Source organism: Tupaia chinensis, unplaced genomic scaffold (assembly GCF_000334495.1).
Source record: "Tupaia chinensis unplaced genomic scaffold, TupChi_1.0 Scaffold000014_1, whole genome shotgun sequence".
NCBI lineage: Eukaryota > Metazoa > Chordata > Mammalia > Scandentia > Tupaiidae > Tupaia > Tupaia belangeri.
Genome location: NW_006159444.1, coordinates 3,632,621 through 3,646,198, shown reverse-complemented (window position 1 = coordinate 3,646,198; position 13,578 = coordinate 3,632,621). Strand labels below are relative to the sequence as shown.

General features: G+C 39.1%; 1 protein-coding gene across 11 annotated transcripts in view; it reads right to left on the bottom strand.

Annotated features, from left to right (window-relative positions):
- MTRF1L (mitochondrial translation release factor 1 like) overlaps positions 1 to 10,172 on the bottom strand; it is a 14,009-nt gene extending 3,837 nt beyond the window's left edge. Inside the window, exons 1-5 of one of the 11 annotated variants that reach the window (XM_014585900.2) lie at positions 9,820 to 10,160; positions 6,768 to 6,847; positions 3,698 to 3,881; positions 2,958 to 3,121; positions 874 to 991 (exon numbers count right to left, since the gene is read on the bottom strand). In XM_014585900.2, coding sequence (XP_014441386.2) covers positions 874 to 991; positions 2,958 to 3,121; positions 3,698 to 3,881; positions 6,768 to 6,847; positions 9,820 to 10,147 — 874 coding nt within the window. In that variant the 5' untranslated portion in view covers positions 10,148 to 10,160. Of the gene's footprint in view, positions 1 to 873; positions 992 to 2,957; positions 3,122 to 3,697; positions 3,882 to 6,767; positions 6,848 to 9,819 lie in introns of those variants that run through there. The other 10 variants (XM_006139992.3, XM_006139994.3, XM_006139993.3 and 7 more) reach the window with 10 other exon arrangements.
- Between the last annotated feature and the right edge of the window lie 3,406 nt (positions 10,173 to 13,578).

The window sequence follows — 13,578 nt, the reverse complement described above, 5'->3', positions numbered from 1 at the left end:
CCCCTATAAGAGAAAAAACCCCTTTAAAAAAAAAAAAAAAAAAAGACATGTTTAAGTCTAATACCATACTGAAGACTTAAAAGGATTTGGGGCATGACCACAAAGGTGCCCGGCATGAGTTTCAAGCCACTGGGTCCAGGAATTGAATCGTGGTTGGCCAAGTGGGAGTCCAGTGACATAACTGCTATGCCATCTGTCGGCCCTTAGCCTATTTTTTTTAATAGTTAAAACTATAAACTACAGAATGCCATCAGGACGTACAATCTACACCTATTCAAAATTATTAATGTGCACATTCCTTTGGCTTAGATCCCTCCTCCCTCTTCTTGGCTTTGCAACTATAAATAATTCAAGTATTTAAATTTTTTTTTGGGGGGGGGTGGTTTCCTATAGGGTTTGTACGCTTGCCCAAAAGACAGAGACAGAGAGAAATCACCTCCGGGTGGATGGCCACGCCGCAATCCCTTCTCCATTCACCTTTCAGGATCTTGGGCATGCGTGCACACGTGTACCTGGCATGAGTTTAAGCCACTGGGTCTGGGACTTGAACCATGGTTGACTACATAGGAGTCCAGCAACAGCCATTACACCAACTGCTCAAGTATTTAACAATTATCTTTAGTGATATATATTTCTCTGGTAATGGAGGATTTATTTCAGTGGGAAATTAGTTACATCAAGCAGAAATTGATTTCTCTCTTTAATTTTTTGATTTATTCATATTTAATCGTTACATATCTATATATTACATGACATGGTTTTTTTAAAGTATGTGTGCCATATGTGACAGATCAAGGCTATTATCATTTTTAATGGAGAATTTTACATTTTTATCTCTGTCAATGTTTTATGTTGAAGAATTAGGTTACATACCTGTTGGAAGATGAACTATGCGGACAGCACTGTCTGTGGTATTTACATGCTGCCCCCCAGCTCCACTGGCGCGTTTAGTGTCAATTCTCAAATCTTTGGGATTAATCACCAGATTAATCTATACATAGAAAAAATGTTGAGATTAAAAAAAAATCATGTTAAAAAAAAAATCATGTTGACTGTACAAAGGCAAGAACTACCCACTTAGGAATACATGTCATGTACACAATTTATTAAGATTTAGGTTTAGTTTTTGTTTCAATTACTCAGTTTTATTTATTCATTTATTTTAATTTGAGCAGATAGAGACACAGAGACAGAGAAAGACAGAGAGGGAAAGCAAGAAAGTGAGCCACGAGGTCCAGGACTTGAACCTGGTTGGCCATGTGGGCGTGTCCAGTGCCTTAACCACCATGCCACCTGCTGGTCCCTAATTTAGGTTTAGTTTTAAGAATACAAAGTTGTTCTTTTTCATTTTGAAACTTTGTTCCCTTTTGGAAGAGTGGGGAATCAAAATATAATACAAGACAAAAACAAGCCATTTCCTAATCCTCAAAAACAGAGTTTCTCTGTAATTTCTCCAAGTTTTACCACACAAACAGAAATGAACTGTTATTAGAAATGTGACTGCACATGCCAAAATGGGCATTTGTAGAGTATTTCTGAGTTCAAAAAGACTTTAGAAGAGGGGAAAAAAAAAATCGAAGTACAGAAGGGTTTATTTTGTTTCATTTTAGAAATATTTAAAACTAGAGGTAAGACAAATTGAAATGGCAAAGACCAATAAGCCAAGGTAAAATTCAGTTCACAAATACGCTTCATCTGACATTAGAATAACACAATGTCCTGGCGTTACCACCAACCCACTAGGTTTCAAAAGCTCTGTTTCGGGGGACCAGCAGTTAGCGTAATGGCTATGTCGCTGGACTCCCATGTAGTCAACTGCGGTTCATGTCCCGGACGCTGGGTGCACGTGGATGTGTGTCCAAGATCCCGGGAGGAGAAGGGACTGCGGCGTGACCATCCCCCCTGGGGGGTGATTTCTCGCTTTCTGTCTCTCTGTCTCTGTCTGTCTGTCTGGCTAGCGCATGCGCCCTATAGCAAAAACCTCTCCAAAAAAAAAAAATGTTTCATCCTGAACAACTGTGGAATATTCTGACATGCAATAACCCTGGCAGTAAAAATCCTACCATTCCCTATGCCCTCTAAGTCTCCCTGTGTGATTCTCTCTTAAAGTTACTAGAAAAATCAGATGATACATGGACCCTAGACTCCCATTTTTTCCTGAAAACTTCCATTTCTAAGAAGCTTAAAGTAAATTCACTGGTATGAAGTGTAGTTCCTGCTATTTATTGTACTTCACTATCTCCCTTAACTGTTCCATTTCTCACCTAGGATTTACACAAAAACTTGAACCTTAAGAAATCAAAGTCACTAATCGTATTGCCGTCACACAGTACTGTTCCCTGAAACTAGTACATAGAAACCCTCAATTAAATTTCCTTTTCAAATCATTCATACCTCATTCTGAAAAAGTCAGATACTTCCTGTCACTTTTTAGCAAAAGGAAATTTAAGCAAAACAGGACTTTTAAACTATCTTATAAACAGAATTTGCTTTGTGAGAATAAAGTACACTCATAATGAATATACTGTAGCAATGTTATTTCCATTTTAATATAATTGGTTTATGAAGTAACAGTTCTCTTAAGTTAATCCTTGTTAAAACAGGACTCTTGATAATAATATCCTGAAAACCAGGCACACAAAGCAAAAGTTAATAATAAAGGCAACCAGTCCATATTGGAATAGATTCTTATTTCATATATAGAAATGGTATTGCAATGACACTGTTGGTGGTGGAGAAAAATTAGTAAGATGATGCAAAACTAGATCAATTTATAAATCCTTAATTCTTGTCTCCTATTGTAAAATCTACTTTTTGGACTGAGATAATGGATTCTCAAAAGCAATTCAAAATATATGAGGAAGACCAAATAGTAATATATTCAGTGAACTCTTGAGTGTTACTCTGGGAAAAGGCACCATACTAGGCCCAAGATGCCAGAGAGGGGATTGCTTTACCTCAGTAGGCTGGGGTAATATGGCTACTGTCATGGTACTCGTGTGGATGCGGCCTTGCTTCTCAGTCTTTGGTACTCTTTGTACTCTGTGCACACCTCCTTCAAACTTCATGTGCTTATAAGCTTCTGAACCCCCGATGCTGGCAGATGCATGTCTAAGGCCACCTTGAAGATGTGGGGAAAATAGACTTTATTATTCCTACTATTTATAAATAATTGGCCAGCACACCTACTCTCTTGAAATAGATTTAAAAGCTACAAGAGTATAGGATAGAGACTGTAAAACATTAATAATGTTTAGCAAGTGTATGAGAGTCAGTGACTTAATAATCTGTTGATATATCGCTAGCCAGCCAGGTGGCATGGTAGTTAAGATGGCTAGATGCCGCATAGGTGACTCTGCGAGTCGAATCTCAGACTCAAGAAGAAAAAAATCTATAGTGCTTGCAATAAAGAAATATAATGCATTTAAAGTGCTAATGAACTGACATCAATAACACTCGAAAAAACCACTTTGAAAGGCCATTGGTCACTCAGTGATTAAGGTTATTGAAGGACTGGCCATTATATCTTACATTTTAAACCTGGTATACTTACATTCATAATTCTTGGATGGTAAGTATAAAACTACTTACACATCCTCAGAAGACCTAAATCTCAGTCATGGCATTTCCAACTTTCTTCCTAGGGTGCACAGATAAGTAAATGTTTTACTCAAAACAAATTGAACAGTTTACTGACCTATTTCACTTGGAAAATATTCCAGGGTTTCAAAATTCCATCTTTTAAATGCAGCATATTGCTGATACATATCAAATATTTCTGAAGTAAATAACATTGCCTCTTGACCCCCAACTCCTGCAGTGACCTCCAGGATCAAATCATTTTCATCTGTTTCTTCTGAGGGAACCAAAAGTAAGACAATCTGTAAATACAAAAATATCACCCTCTCCTGTAATTAATAATTATTTAAACTTATTCCCCAAAAAGCTAAATTATTAGATGCAAGAATTTAAAATATTTAACTTGAATTTCCCTAAGTAAATAATTCAGTATATCTGAGTACTGTTCAACTGTTTTGCCAGTCAGAACGATATAATGCAGAACTTCCATAAAGTACTAAGATTACAACTGTATTATTGGATCATTGGGAAAGTCATGATGCATTTTTACATAGAAAAACAGAAACATATCATGACTTTCCCAACAACCTAATATAAGTGCATTAGGGTCCAACTAAAACTTACAGGCCTTTGTTTCTTCTTTAAGTTCTTGTATACTCTATATCAATTCTCTTTTTAGTTCATAAGAATTAAGTGCTTGCTCTGAATCGGACATCATACAGTGTGTGTAAACGCAATAGAAAATGTCCAGCTCTGCCTTGAAACCAAGGCCCATTACAGCAGAAAAACAAAAGCACTGAAATTGCATTTATGTGTGTTTTTTAAAGCTTCCCTAATATAAAAGTTTCTCTTCTCCAAAACTTGTAATTTGGCACTGAAAAGACCCTTAGAGATGATCTGGCCCAATTATATCAATTCCCATGTAAAGAAAACAGGTTAAGGGAACCAGCAGTTAGCGTAATGGCTATGTCGCTGGACTCCCACGTAGTCGACCGCGGTTCGCGTCTGGGACCCGGTGGCTTAAATCTCACGCCGGGCGCGTGTGCGTGCGTGCCCAAGATCCCGAGAGGAGAATGGAGGAGAAGGGATTGCGGCGTGACCATCCCCCCTGGGGGGTGATTTCTCGCTTTCTGTCTCTATGTCTCTCTGTCTGTCTGGCGAGCGCACGCGCCCTATAGCAAAAACCTCTCCAAAAAAAAAAAAAACAGGTTAACAAATGTTAAATATTAGTAACTTAAAGGGCAAAGTGTTCCTTATTGGCAGAGTAGGCAATAATAACTAAAATCTCTGTGCTTAGATCAGTCTTCTTCCATTACAATAGTACATTTCACACATTTAAGTATATACTGATTAAAGGAAGCCAAAGTAAAGGCTTCTTAGATTACAATGTTAACTAATAGAAAAATCTAACATTTATTGGTTCATATGTGACAGCATTTTGCTAAGCACTGTACAAACTTTAATTCTTAAAATAATCTTGGGTGAGTACTATTAACAACTTTACCTTAAGATGTGAACCTAAGTTGAGAGAGGCTGAGTAATCTAGTTACCCAATGTCAGGTAACTTGAAAGTAGAAGAGCTAGAACTGAACTCAAGCGTCCCTGATTATCACACCTTACACTGGTCCCTAGTTAATACTTGTTAATACTTCTCCGTCTTTTCTCGCCTATGGCACACAGCTGATCTCCCAATCTTGAAGTAATAAAATCCCAACTGTTGAACAGAAACCTTTAATATGTGTGTCCTTCTAATTCACACAATATTTAGAAAATGGGTAGAAGGTAAGTTACGCTAGACCTTTTACCTTGTAATGGAACTTTTCCTCTAAAATAAGTGGTAAAGACATTAATTTTTTTTTTTTTAATTTTGTCACAGGGTGCGTGCACCCACTGGAGAAAGGGACAGAGCTGTGCTACTGGCTCCTCTGGGAGCCAGCCACCTTAACCACCATACCACTGGCGGTACCCCCATTCATTTTTAATAAGTTTCACATTTGGCAAATAGCTAGAATCTCTAAAATCTTTCACTTATTAATCGCAGTGATAAGTGCTGTCAACCTTTAAGCTGTGCTTTGCCGAATTAACAAAGAACAAAGTTGGTTCTAATCATAGATTGATTATTCTCTACCTAGCTCTTTTATGTTCTGTAGGTCTCCTGGAAACAAAACCAAGGCAAAGTGGTTCAGCTCTTAAAATCCTGAGAGTATAAGCCTATTTGATACTGTAATAGGGCCAGAGACATAAAGATAAAAAAATCTGTGTCCCCAAAGAGTACAGTCTGTTAACCTCTTCTACCCATTGTCTGCTCCCTTAGAAGAAAACAAGAAAGAAATATGTCAATTTTGCCTTTCTAGAAAATGCTACTAATATTATGCTTATCTTTCTGTGAGAGCTGCACAATCCCTTTAATAAGAATAGGACCGCATGAAATACTGTGTATCTTTTCCTGCTTTAAAAATGGTAGTGCTGGGGGAACCGGCAGTTAGCGTAATGGCTATGTTGCTGGACTCCCACGTAGTCAACGCGGTTCGCATCCCGGACCCAGTGGCTTAAAACTCACTCCAGGTACGTGTGTGTTCGTGCTCAAGATCCTGATGGTAGAATGGAGAAGGGATTGCGGTGTGGCCATCCCCCCCAGGGGGATGATTTCTCACTTTCTGTCTGTCTGTCTGTCTGTCTGGTGAGTGCATGCGCCCTATAGCAAAAGCCTCTAAAAAAAGAAAAAAAAATAATGGTAGTGCTGGTTACATCACCAGATTCCCATATGCCTGATTGCAGTTGCAGCCTCAGACTCAGTGGCTTGAAACTCAGGCTGGGCCCATATACATGTGTACCCAAGATCCTGAGAGGAAAATGGAGAAGGGACTGTGGCATGGCCATCACCCATGGAGGATGATTTCTCATTTTCCTCTCTCTGTCTCTGTCTCTCTTCAGCCACCGTATGCACCCTAAAGCAAAAACCTCTAAAAAAAAAGAAAGAAAAAGAAAAAAGAAAAATCATAGTGGCAATCATTAAACAATGTGGAACATGACATCAAACACCTTAAATATTTGTCAATTATACCTCAGTAAAGCTTGAAAAAATTTAAAAAACAAGTTTATTTTAGATAGTAACAAGCTAGATACTTCTTGAATATTTTTATAAGCGTCTAATAAAGTGAATAATGATAATAGCACAGAGAACATACCTGGTGCTTCAACTGAGTTATTTCTTTTTGACACAAAGTTACTTCATTCTGTGCGAGTTTTCTTAAATCTTCATTCTCATCTAAGAGAAAAATTTTCCTTAGTGTTAAGTTGCCAGCCTACTTCAAAGTAAACTTTACTGTTATTGTAGCTAGAGGAAAAAATTATAATGTCTAATATGTCCTTTTAAAAACTGCCCCATAGCACAGTACTTAAGTGTAGTGCAAGGAAGCCAGACCCCACATGGCTGGGCCCTGTGGCTTATAAAGCCTGCTGGGCACGTACGCGCATGTGTGCCCAAAATCCTGAAAGGGTGAAAAAATGGGAAAAGGATGATGGGTGATGCCACACTGGGAGGTGCTGTCTCTCTTTCTCCCTCACTCTGGTGGATGCATGTGTCCTCTGGCCAAAAAAGTAGTCATTTATTAAAAGTATTATTTTATAATTTTCATTAACATATAGCTGTTAAAAAAACATTTTGCTAATGACATCTGAAAGTCTCTACAGAAAATGAGTTACATTTTTCTATAATTTCACCTCCATGAGCTATTCAGATTAACAAATAAGTATTCAGCTTTCTGATCCAGACTACACCATACCAAATGAATACATTTAGCTAGATAGAAATACCAGAAGGAAAACAGAAGGTGTCATCAGTTCAACTCAGACTGAACTGAAAAGCTGAAAGTTGGGCTAGCCCTATAGCTTAGCAGTTAAGGGAGCTGGATCCCACATGGCTGACTGCAGTTCAAATGCAGTCTCTCTGTCATGTGTGTATGTGCATCTGGTAATTAGGAAAACAGAACAAAGTTACCAGCTTGCTACTAAGTATTTCATTAGGATAAAATAAATATTGCCCCCAAGATATTTTTCTGACGCTACCTAATGTTTACAGAATGTTTACATGAAGTATTCTTGTCTCTGGCTTTATTAGCCCTATTGTTTCACCTTAAAAAAAAAAACAAACTTTTAATGACTTAAATTAATAACTGCTGCATGTGCACACTGAGCATGGGGGGGCGGGGGGAGAGCAAGAGAGAGAGAGAGGAGCACCCTCCACAGGGTCTGATCACTCCATAATCCCTTTCATCAGTCCACCAGATCTTGGGCACTTAAGTATGTGCCAGGCGTTTCAGACTGGCTGACTAGGGATTCAAACTGTGGATGCCATGTGGGATCCAGCTTCTCTTGAGCAGTGCACTATCACTATAACATGGAGCCTGCCCTACTGTTTGATCTTTGAAGTCTCATTTTTACTTTACAAAACATACTAATTCCTCTACCCTGTAGGCAATATGCAAATTACAGAAAGAATGGAAGGGGAGATTATATAGCTATTACAAATTTTCTCGGCTGGCCCTATTCCAGTTTGACTTCTAATCTGGAACAAATCAATCTTCCTCAATGCAAAGGTAATTCTGTCACTCACTCCCCAATCTAAAGGATTCTGCTTGTTCTCCTCTGCCAGCAGGATAAAATCATTATCTTCGATTAGCGTTTGACTTAGCTTACAACACTTTTCCAATCGGCCACTACTCATGATTTTTGTTCTTGATTAACAAAGAGTACAGTGATAAGGGCATTAGATTTTGAGTCAGTCCAATCACAACCCCAATCCTGTGTAATTGAGCAGAGTTATTGAATTGGATGATCTAGTGAAGATAGATAAGCAAAGCATGGAGCATGCTAAAGGATCGATAGATTAAACTTTTGTTATATTTTCTAAGATTGGGCCTTTTCACCTCTGTAAGGCCTTCCCAAAAGTTCTTGCTCTCCTAGGTTTTTATTCACACATGTAGGAAGGGATTTCAAAAAGATGGGAACCAGCAGGTGATGTTAAGGCACTGGACTCCTACATGAACAGTCTCAGACCTGGAGGCTTGAAAATCACGCCGGACATATGTGCCTGAGTGTCCAAAATCCTGAGAGGAGAATGGAGAAGAGATTGCAGTATAGCCATCCCTCCTGGGGGGTGATTTCTCACTTTCCCTCTCTCTGTCTTTCTCTGGCAAGTGCACACACCCTATGGCAAATAATAATAATGATGAAAAATGTAATTACATAACAAGTTTAGAACCAGTCCCATAGCATAGAGATTAACGGAGTCAGATCCCACACAATAGACTAGTTGGATCCCTGCCCCAAAGGCTTAAAAGACACACTGGATGCCTGTGTCCAAAATCCCAACAGGCTCTAATACTGAAGAAGGGATTGCCAGAGACCTCACCCCATGGACGGATGCTTTCCCTTTATGTCTCTGATCTCTCTTGCCTTTGCATGTGCCCTCTGGCAATTAATATATGCTTACTTTGGAACAAAACGCTGAAAAGACATGCAGTTTTTTCATAAGCATTTTCCACGTTCTTTTCTAAAGTCCTGCTAAGCATCCCTGGACGCTTACAGTACTGCAGAAACTTGGGCCCTGTTCCAGATTCGAATGCACGCATTACCTGGAAAACTTGCTAATGTGCATATTCCGAGGTGTTAAACTGAGTCAGAAGACTGGTTTTAAAACTGCAGAACATTTCCATACCATACTTAAAGAAACGTAGCTCTGCAGCCCGTCCCAAGATCAGTGCCTTACTGGTCCCTAGTGAGCTCATTATCTTCAGCGGCGGGATTCCGCAACCAATGCACATCAACTTAAGTTCTGTAAAAGGGGCGGAGCGCTGTGGCAAGGAAACACCTGAACGCTAACTGTAGTAAGATGGGATCTCAACGCACACTGAGATGTCCTGATCTCCGATCGACACAAAAACGAGTGTATCTAAGAAAAGATCATCAGAGGGGCTGGCAGGTGGCGTGGGGTTTAAAGGGTGAAGGACTCCCACATGGCTGACCATGGTTCAAGTCCCGGACTTGGCAGCCTGATTTGTCACTTTCCCTCTCTCTGTCTCTCTCTGTCCAAATTTAAATAAATACATGAATAAATAAACTTAAATAAAATAAATATTTTTTAAAAAAGATCATCAGACTCAGGCAGAGTGTGGACATGTGATCAGCGGCCTAGTTTAACCACAAAGCCAGGGCCAATTCCTCTAGGCCATCCCTTACCGTGCAGCAAGTGCTCAGTCTCCTGCAGCTCCTGCTCCTTCTCGCCGAGCAGTTTGGCCACTTCCGCTAACTCAGGCCCCCCGACCCGCAGGTGGGTTTCAGACCCTACCTGGCGCTCCAGAAAGGTCCGCAAAGGCCCGCCGCGAGTGAACAGCTCCTCCAGCGGCGTGCTCCCATAGCTTATAGGCCTGCGGGCCGGGCCAACAGCCTGGCGGGCCCAAAGACATCGAGCTGCGCCCCACAGAAGTCTAGCCCGCATCGCAAGGCAGAAAACGCCGAGCCTGGGAACCGGAAGCTCGGGGGTAAAGCAGGTCTCGCGACACCACATGGATCCTGGAAACCCGACGAGAGCTGGCTAAGCCCCGCCCAAAGCGCTCCTGGGTTTTAAAGGGCCTCCCAGAAGGCTCCGTGGGAACTTCCGGCCAAGGGTGGAAATGCAGCGAAATTAGAGGCGGCCAGAGGTGATGCGGAAGGGCAGAGCGGAGAACCCTAGGGGGTAGGTGGGGCGACCTTGACACCGCCTCCAAACACAGGGTTGGAAATGCCTTGGCGTACGTGCCCTGACGCCGCGCCGGGCCGGAAGGGGTAGGTAGCAGGTTTCTGCTTCGTGTCTGAGGGCGAGATTTGGCTTCCCTAGCATTGATGGGGGCTTCAAGAACCGCAGTGGAGGACGGTCTAGTCGTCTGACCCCGTGCCAGCCTGGCCATTAGTCTAAAAGAGCGAATTTTAGGATGATCTGCGGTGTGCGTGTTTTGTTCTCCCCCCCTTATTTTTTCACCCCCCCCGCCTGTTTCTTTTCTCGACGGTGAGTCGAGTTTGTGTTAAGGACGTGAAAAGATTGGTGGCAAAAATCTACATTTCCGCCTCTGCTGTCAAAACTACTTGCTTCGTCACCTGCTCGTTCATTCTCACTTAACTCTACTTATCCTCAGCTACTTTTTAAAGATGTCCAGTGAATCCGTGTTATGACATTCTACACAACAGAAGTCTTCTGAGCCCAACCTCGGGGGACACTCCCTGCCCCACCCTTTCCCAAAAATCAGATATAGCAGATAGGTGCCAAGAATACTGAACTTTATTGGCATAATGCTTTTTAGTATTCAAAAGACATATTAACAGTCCACCAGAGAAATGGGTATGAGGGAATCAAGACGGTCCTGGGAGTTCAAGGCTAAATGCTGCTCAGTGGGGAACTCCCACTACCTAACTGCTTTGGGTAGCAGCCTCTACAAAGAAAGGTGTTTCACAGTACCAAGAGATTATGTAACTGAAAGTGCATCTAATTTATTATTTTTTAACCCGGTGGTAAAAAATGAGAGCTCTTAACAAGTTTAAAATATCTTTATGTCATCTCATCTGAAGTATTTAAAACGTATACAATTCTTAGAAAATGATTTTGCATTGCCTCTGTTATCGTTTAGCACCACAGAGAAATGCCAAGTGAAGTGAAAGGATGAAATGACTCCAAATAATCGAAAGCAAAACACTTTTGGCTCCCGAGGAGCTTCAACTTAACTATCTCGATTTTAAATTTTACTTGGTGTATTCAAGCCATATTACTTTATAACACTGCTTTGTTCTAAGATAGTGGGTTGAAACTCATTTTTTATTCTGAGTATGGAACAGGACTGTTTAGGCTGTTTATATATTTATTGGAAACGCTATTTCCCAAGTCTAAACTCAACTTAAAAAAATAGAAATGGTGGGAGTCATTCAAACTCAGCACAATACATTTCTCAGCTGAATTCTCAAAATATAAGTCGTTTCAAGATTATATGTATTTTATTTATAAAATGGGCAAAATTGTAATAGGCAATAAGTTTATAGAACATTGTGAAGAATCTAGCCAGAATGTATTATTTTCCCTCAATGCACAACCAGATTAACAGATATAAATGTACCTTTTATTTCTATAGTTGTACACCCATGAGGAAACAGTAACTTACCTAAGGATATGTTGGTGAATTCTTTATTAATTCAAAACATTTTATGAAAGTCAGTGTAATGCATATGCATTTTACAATAATATTCATAGATTTTGACAATATAGTCAAATGAAAACAGCTAAAGTCCGATATACTTTGAAAACTCAAATTTACTTAGTTTGTGACTTCTGAGTTTTCTTACATTATTTTCATGCTCAAATTCTATTACATGACAGATATTCTAGCATTTTCAGAAAGTCTGTTACTACTGTACACCAGTAAAATGATAAAATAGATTTAAAAGAAGCAGGAATAAAAAACCTAGGACAATTTAAATTGGAGGAAAAAATAATCTGGGTTATCTACTCAATGTATGATTACTACATTTATTTTGGTATTGCAAAATAACCAAGGGTGGTGGCTTTAAATTGTATACATGCATTCAAAACTTTATAGTCCACTGGTAAATATTGAAGAAGTCCAAAATGTGGATATATATGTTATTAAGTATGATGACAATAGTAGTAAAAAATGACATATCCTATAAAAATTTTACAGAATCAAACACATTGAATTTTAAAAATATTTAGCAGCCATCTTAAAATCATGTACAAGAAACATTGTATTTATGACAAGTAATTTAGAGCAATGAGGGGCAATATCAAGTCTTCTACATCATCTTCAGTATTCGTTGTTCAATGGAGGGCAATGTAGAAAAGCACTGAGCAAAAGGGTTATCAATTTAAATGACTTCTTAACGACAATTAGTAAGTCGAAGATTTTAAATGCCCATCTATGTAAGGGATTAAGGTAATTATACAGGTGGTTCAAGGGAAAAGAATTGAGTATTAAAGCTAATACTTTTTTTGAGTTTTAGCTACACATATCACTTTTCAGTTCATTGGATTTTCTTCATAGTATTTGTTAGTAATCATTTAATGTTAGTAATTAGCAAATTAGGAACTTAATGTTAAGGAATATGTTTAGAATTTTTTTAAACCCAGTGTAAACGTCCAATAAGTTTATATCCAATATAACTTCTTAAAAAAAAGTCTTACTTTGCAGTGGAAAAACCTAACAGACATTACCTCAGCCAGGCAATCAAGTCAAGGTTAATATTAACAGAGAAGGGTAAGCATAAGGGAAGCGTAAACGTTGAGAGACTATTACATCTAAGAAGTCATGATGATGGCATATACCTTTGATGTCATGTGGTAAGAATGGCACTTTACCTCTGAGGAGTGCCCCCCAAAACCTAAAAAACTCTGTCTAGTCATGATAAAATCAGACAAATCCCAACAGAGGGACATTTGACAAAATAGCAGACCAGTACTCCTCAAAACTGGCAAGGTCATGCAAAACCAAGGAACGCTTGAGAATCTGTCAAGCCAAGAGGAGTCTAAAGAGACATGACAACTAAAGGTATCAGTAATATGGAGTACTGAATGGGATTCTGGGATAGAAAAGAACATTAGGAAAGGAAATCTAAAGTATGGACAATGAATTAATATCGGTTCATTAATTGTGACAGGTGACCTACATATATGGTATATATAGGACCACTTTTGGAAATTTTTCTGTAACTCTAAAACTTCTAAAACAAAAGACTTAATAAAAAGTTTTATGAACATATAACCAACTTTTATTATTTTTTTCTTTTTATATTTTCATGGTGAAATTATTAAAGAAAATTGTACTACATGTCAAAAATGTTTTCTAATATTCAGTCTCAAAACTTAGTTTTAGTTCTGTCACCCATTTATATATTTGGTAAATGACTAGATGTTTATATTATTTCTGTCCTTGGGAATGTTGTTACATTTCCTTTGGAAAT